General features: G+C 37.8%; 1 protein-coding gene across 4 annotated transcripts in view; it reads left to right on the plus strand.

Moving 5' to 3' along the window:
- YIPF6 (Yip1 domain family member 6) overlaps window positions 1-6,042 on the plus strand; it is a 29,994-nt gene extending 23,952 nt beyond the window's left edge. For 2 of the 4 annotated variants that reach the window (XM_024746605.1, XM_024746604.1), the window contains one exon: window positions 1,480-2,337. In XM_024746605.1, the coding sequence (XP_024602373.1) occupies window positions 1,480-1,598 (119 nt within the window). In that variant the 3' untranslated portion in view covers window positions 1,599-2,337. Of the gene's footprint in view, window positions 1-1,479; window positions 2,338-3,879 lie in introns of those variants that run through there. The other 2 variants (XM_024746603.1, XM_024746602.1) reach the window with 2 other exon arrangements.
- The last annotated feature ends 813 nt before the right edge of the window (window positions 6,043-6,855 follow it).

Raw genomic sequence — 6,855 nt, forward strand, 5'->3', positions numbered from 1 at the left:
GTTGAAAAAGGAGATTACACTAGACCTAGCTTAGTCCTGGCATATAGGAGGCATAGGTGACTTGAGAAATGGCTTGAGCCTTTTCCTGACAAATTAATCATAATAATAGCCAGCATTTACCAATTGCTTACTGTAGGCCAGGCACTTTCATAAGTACTTCATACATACTATCTCATTTAACCCTCACAACAACCCTAATAAATAAAAACAGTTATTACTGGTCCCATTTTTATAGATGAGGAACAGACCCAGAGAGGTTAAGCAACTTGCCCTAGGACACATAACTAGTGAATAGGGGAATCAAGTTTCAAACCCAACCAGATCACATACCTGTTTAGAAATGTACTATACTACCTCCCAGTATAGGTTGTTAAGTATCATAGTACTTGTCTGCTTCAGTAGAAAATTCTGCTAAAGATTAGTGAGAGCCTGTAGCACTGGCAATGAATGCTATTTGCTCATTGTTTGTACTTTCCTAAAATTCTCTTAAAATTCCACCTTAAACTGGAAGTGTTCACTAGCTTCTTTTTAATGGGATAGACAGACTGCCTAATATTTTTATGTGCAATAACATCTCTTTGGAACACGGTTAAAAGCCAAGAAGTAATCCAAAAGTAAGGTCTGAGAATGCCAGAATTGATATTCCAAGGATTGTATTAAGCTTGGGTGCTTTAACTACCCATGGAAGAGCCCCTCATTCCCTCACTTAGAGTCTGATAATTTACTGTACATGTAGTTCTGAATAGCTTAGTTATCAAGTGTCCAGGCCCACAGTGGTTCAGCAAGTAGAATCTTAGATGAGGGAGAAGTTCCTGTAATTCAGCAAATATGTATTAAGCACAGACTGTGTGTCAGGCATTGTGCTAGGCATGGTCTCTATCCTCCGAGTTCACAATCTAGGCATAAAGGTTTTCCAGGTGGGCAGTGGAAGTCTATGCAGTGTATAGTGGGGACACAGAAGAGGTAAGTGGGCAGTTCTACCTGGGGTGGCAGGATACCAGATGGTTGTTCAGGAAAGGTTTCCTTGAAGGGTGATTATCGATGAGTAAAAAGATGAGTATATGTTTCCTGGATGGACAAGAGGATTGGCATCTAAAAGAGCTGATAACTTATTAAGAACAAGTACTCAAAAAACACAGCAGTGTGAGGCCATTTGCCATAGGAGTTTTGTAAGCCTATTTAGCACAGTTCAGTAACTTCTCAGAAAAGGGTAAGAAACCCCTTTTAGAAAGGTTTCCATCTTAAATGGTTGAAACCTTTCAAAGCTTTCATACTTGAAACAGGTAGCCCTCAGCTGTCCAGAAAACTATGCTGCCAAATGCCTTTTTCTCTGAGGATCACAAATGTAACTGAACTTATAGTATATAATTCTGTGTCCCAGACTATGTCAGGCCCCTTCAAGTTTAGTAAATGTTAGTAGTTGTGACAGTCTTATTGTATTAAATATGCCTTTTTGTTGTCTTGTTTTGCTTTGTTTAGCCTCTACAGCTTTCCTTGCTGATAGCCAGCCTCCAAACCGCAAAGCCCTTGCTGTTTATCCTGTTTTCTTGTTTTACTTTGTCATCAGTTGGATGATTCTCACCTTCACTCCTCAGTAAATCAGGAAATGGAAATTAAAAACCAGGGAATTCAAAGCTCATTTCAAAGATGCAATTCACCGTGGAGTTTTGCCTTTGGCCCTCTTTTGTCTAATTTTGGAGGTATTTGGTAACTGGGTATATGAGGAGATTAAAAGGGAACCATAAAGCACCGTCACCATTTATGTAAGGAACTGATGTTTGAAAGGCCGTCCTTTCCTTCTTAATGTTATTTCTTTAAAATATGTGTGCATAGTACACACAGTATAATGCCTCCTTAAGGCATGATGGGGTCACTGTGGTCCATTTGGGTGACAACCAATGACTTGGGAAGCACATGGATACATCCTGCAAGTTGAACAGAGTTGGTAACTATATTTTCAGTTTTGAGAATACCAGTTCAGGTGCAGCTCTTAAACATATTGCCTTATGACTATTAGAATATGCCTCTCTTTTCATAAATAATAAGGGATAGTCTATTTTACTTCTCTTAAGCTTAAAAAGACAATGACAGAGGTTGGGAAAGGGGTACACAGATGTGGGAGGAGAAAACATCTAAGCAAAATTCAGATTTTGATTAGAGAAAACTCTGCACTTGTTGTTTAAAAAGAAGCAAAGGACATCTAAAACATAGGCTTTTTTAGTCTTTCTGTATAGTCACCTTTCTGCCATGCTTAATAGCAGCTCAGTGACACTCTTAATTTTTTTTAACATCTTTATTGGAGTATAATTGCTTTACAATGGTGTGTTAGTTTCTGCTTTATGAAGACACTCTTAATTTTTAATCTTACTCCCCAGTTCTGCATATGCAAGCTAAGGTGTTAGCAGTCAACTTGTAATTTTCCTTTGACTGAAGCTCTCAGTGGACCAATGCTTGAACTTACCCAAGTAGAAGACCTCAGAAATTTAGATTGGTAGGTCCCTAATGCATATTATCATGTGGGCACCTTCTCTTAAGGGTAGAATGAGGCAGTTTGGATACAGCATAGCTGTAAGGAATTTCTTGCTATTCTGTGTAGTCTGGCCTCTAACTAAAAAGTAAAGCTAAATCAAAGGCTGCATTTAACCATGTAAACATGGAGGGATTTAGTGTTCTAATGGCTGATTTCACAGAACAACTAGATGCTTAAGAGCATGAGGTAGGATGAGTTGGGTTTACAGCTGCCGCCTTTTCATAGTGGGCTTAGCAGTTTTTTCATTAGGTGTGTTTTTCGGGTTGGGGATAGCAGTTTATTTTCTTGGTTTTAGACTTTATTTGTAAAGCCAATTAGCTCTCCTTTAGAGAAGTACTTTTTTGCACATGTGCACCTACTTGTATTCTCAGCTATTTATGCACACAAGTGTGAAGGCTTTTCAGGGAGCAGAGTGTCTGGGACAGGCTGATTCTGAGCTAATCAGGGTTCTTTTAAGGTAATATGAGCTGCTGCCTTCTATAAATTGCACAGTGAAAAACTCTTAATAGACAAAGATTAGGAGTCAGGCAGAAAACATTCATTGTAAATATAGTTACTTATAAAGATAGGAATTTCTTATTCCACATTTTTTCTTTATCATGGAGTTTAAATATTTATTCACTGGTATTTAAAGATGACCTATGCATAGATATATAATTTTTAAAATATACTTTCTCCATCCCCAGATTAACCAAATGAACAATACTAGGACAAATGAGTACTTGGAATGATATTCAATTACAGAGCATTACAAAATTGGTCCCCTCTGTCTCAGCATTGTCTAGATATTTTGGTTATGTATTTGTTTCAATTTCCCCTTTAAGTTTCAAAATAAACCCTGTTAGGACAAAGCCAATGTTTCAGTCTTGATAAAGAAAATATTTTGAAACTGGTTCTGATTTTAAAATTGGTCCTAAATTATCATCCATTTCCATTGTCTGAAAGTTTCTAACTTCCCACTAAAAACATCTCTCTTCTGAAGTTGTTTTGTAATCTATCCCAATGATTATAATGTAAAATTAAAGAAATAATCATGCTTCTCAAAAGGGAATTAAATCTTCACTGAATTTTACTCAGGCTAAATATTTGGTCAGAAATTCCTAAGGCCACAACTTTGGTCGCGTTTGTGTATGTGTGAGGGGGGTATTATACATATTGGGTGTTAAGGCAACTTGTTCTGTGTTTTAATCTGTTGCTTTTGGGTGACTTAGGGAATGGTTTTATTTGATTTAAATGAAGGCGGGTAAAATGGAGATTTAATTATCTTTCTGAAAATGAGTGGTCAATTTGAGGGTATAAATAAATATTTTCTTAATATATTCAAAAAAGTGCATTGCTTTCTGTCACAGAAGACCTGAGTATCTGGAAGTTGTAACCCTCAACACAGCTTTCCCTGATTTGCTGCAGAGGCACGTGGCTAATTATAGAAAGGAAGACTAGAAGGGAAGGGGACTCCAACAAAGGAAACCCTGTTCCGGGAATTGGAAGGTTTCACGCTTTAGATGAAATTCAAGCATGTGATGTGCATTACTGCCATCATGGCTTATCACTTGCTGCTCCTGCTTCTGAGATTGAGACTCCGTTGTCATATTCTTTAGCAATAGGAAAGGTGAAGACTGGATTTAATTGCTGTTCAGATTATAAATACTCAATTGATGTGAACATCTTTTTTGCAGTGTAGTCTTAAAAGTCAATCATTAATCGTCAAGTCTTTTGCCTCTTAAGTGGTTTATTACATGAGTTGAGTTGTATCTTTTCATTGTGGGGATTTTCTTTTGGGCAAGGTGAGGGGGTCACAGGGCATGGGGCTAGTAAGCATTTTACTGTTTACTGTATTTGTCTTTTTATAAAGTGTCCCCCAGAATGTGATTAGAAGGCTAACAAGCCTATATTTGAAGGTTTAATTGTGTACGTTATATAATCTAAGTACTTATTGTATTTGAACTTCCTGTTTATTCCTGGAGATGAAAATGAAAATCTCCCATCATTTCCAATTCTTGGATAACATCAAGTCATTGAAATTTATCTAAAGCCTATCATGATATGATCAGACATCCATTGCATGCAGTTGTTTTATTCCAGAGTAAAATACTGAAATTGTGCTTCTTAATTAAACTGTTCATTTCTGAGACAATTTGGATAGAAATAAATGTGTGAATGTTAATGCATATATGTAAATTAGAAATACTTTTTTAGATTCGTGGGCTTTTATTAAAAATAAAGAATTTCTAGGGATTTACTTAGGTCATAAAATGGCTAAATAATAATGTGACAATAATATTACTACAAATAATAGCTAACATTTATTGGGCACTTACTGTGTGCCAGACACTACTCTATTTTTTTAAGAATTTTTTGTAACAGCTTTATTGGGATACACTTTACCATAAAATTCACCCTTTTAAAGTAATATACAATTCAGTGATTTTTCAGTATATTCACATAATTGTGCAACTATCACCACTGTCTCATTTTAGAACATTCCCATCACTTCACAAAGAAACCCCAAAGCCATTAGCAGTCATCCCCTTTTTCCCTTTTCCCCAGCCCCTGGCAACCATCAGTCTGCTTTCTGTCTCTATGGATTTGGCCAGGCACTATTCTTAAATGCTTTTTATGCATCTCCTCCAATCTTCAACATAAAGTGGTACAATCCTCATTTCACTGGTAGAAAATTGAGGCACAGAAAGGTTAAGTAAATTGTCCAAGGTTACACAGTGAATCGATTTAAAATAGGAAAACACATTAGCTGAGATCATAGTAGGACACAGTTTTGAATTGCATTGTTATACGCGTGAAATGAATACACCTCCTCCCCAGGGTATGTTCCCTGTTACTAGCCATTACAACGTACAGCTCACTGGAGGTCAATAACTCGTTTTTTTCTGAGTACTGGAATACTATATTAGCATCTGAGAAAGACACAGCGGTTATACATTGGGAAGAGTTAGGTTTGCTGCCCTCACTCCTCCTTGAGCCCCTTTTCTTTCCCCTCCTCCCACCACCAGACACATACACCCCTCCCCTTTTTCTCAAAGTCTTAAGAATCAAGCAGCTTCTGCCTCTTTTGTTTTAATTCTCCCAGTGGGATGGTTAACACATCAAAATTTAACGTGTCTATTCAGGTGTTTATAGTCAAGGGATGCCTCTGGTCACATGTAGTACCAGCTATATTCCTAAGACCTCAGAGAGCAGTAGTGTGAAAATAGAATGCCTTTCTATTTGGGTTAAACTAGGTGGGGTAAAGAAATAACACAGTAAATAAAGGCTTTGCCTTAATGAAGTCAGTGTTCCAGCCTGGTAGGAAGTGGCTATACGCTGCTCTTGTTCACTCTGTTCTCTTTTAGAGCCTTTGTATTCTGCACCATCTCTGCTGGTAATTTCTTGGTCCTCTTTGATGCTCTGTTTTAATCCTGATTTTTCCTATAAATAAAGAACCTGTGAAAAGAATAAATCTGTAAAATGATTTGTGAATATTAGATGTGCAAATAAAAAACACTGGAAAAGGAGAATTTGCACATGCCTGTTCTTGTGCTGAAACGCATGGGGATATTTCCTGCATACTGTTTTCAGGTATATTGTCATCAGAAAATATTGAATGCTGTGTAGGATTGCACAGGTAGCAAGTTAGGAAGTCACATTTACTGAGCAAATATTTACCAGATGCTATAATAGCCATTTTATAAACAGTACTGCTCCCAGTGAATTTAAGGTTCTTGCCTTGTCGCAAAAGAATTCGGAGACAAGCAGGGAGTTAAGAAAGTAAAGTGAGGATTTATTTAAGCAAGAATACGCTCTCAGAGGGAGAGCAGACAAATGGGTGAGGAGCTGCTGCCCTGGGTTTCTCTGGCAAGCCGGTTATGAGGGGCATACAAATAAAGGGGCAGAGTATTCACTGGGGAAGGAGGGGTTTGGGGGTCGTATTCCCTGATTTTCATCCCAGCTCTATCTTCCTGAGGGGAGGAGGGATTTCTGTTCTTATTTGGCTTAGACCAGAAGTATCATGGTGTCAGTGCATGATGGGTACTTCTCATCTGTAAGGCTAATTTTATTGTAATGAGAGCATAATGAGCAACAGGTCACATTCGGACATAGGAGATTCCTGTCTTTCCCCACCTTTCTTTGTCTGCTTCCAGGACACTTATCACCCAAAACGTGTGGTTTACTGTCAGTCTGGAGGTTCCTGCTTTCTTAACATCTTTATTGGAGTATAATTGCTGCACATTGGTGTGTTAGTTTCTGCTGTACAACAGAGTGAATCAGCTATACATATACATATGTTCCCATATCTCCTCCCTCTTGCGTCTCCCTCCCACCCTCCCTAT

Source organism: Neophocaena asiaeorientalis, unplaced genomic scaffold (genome assembly GCF_003031525.2).
Source record: "Neophocaena asiaeorientalis asiaeorientalis breed wild unplaced genomic scaffold, Neophocaena_asiaeorientalis_V1.1 scaffold667, whole genome shotgun sequence".
In the NCBI taxonomy this organism is placed as follows: Eukaryota; Metazoa; Chordata; class Mammalia; order Artiodactyla; family Phocoenidae; genus Neophocaena; species Neophocaena asiaeorientalis.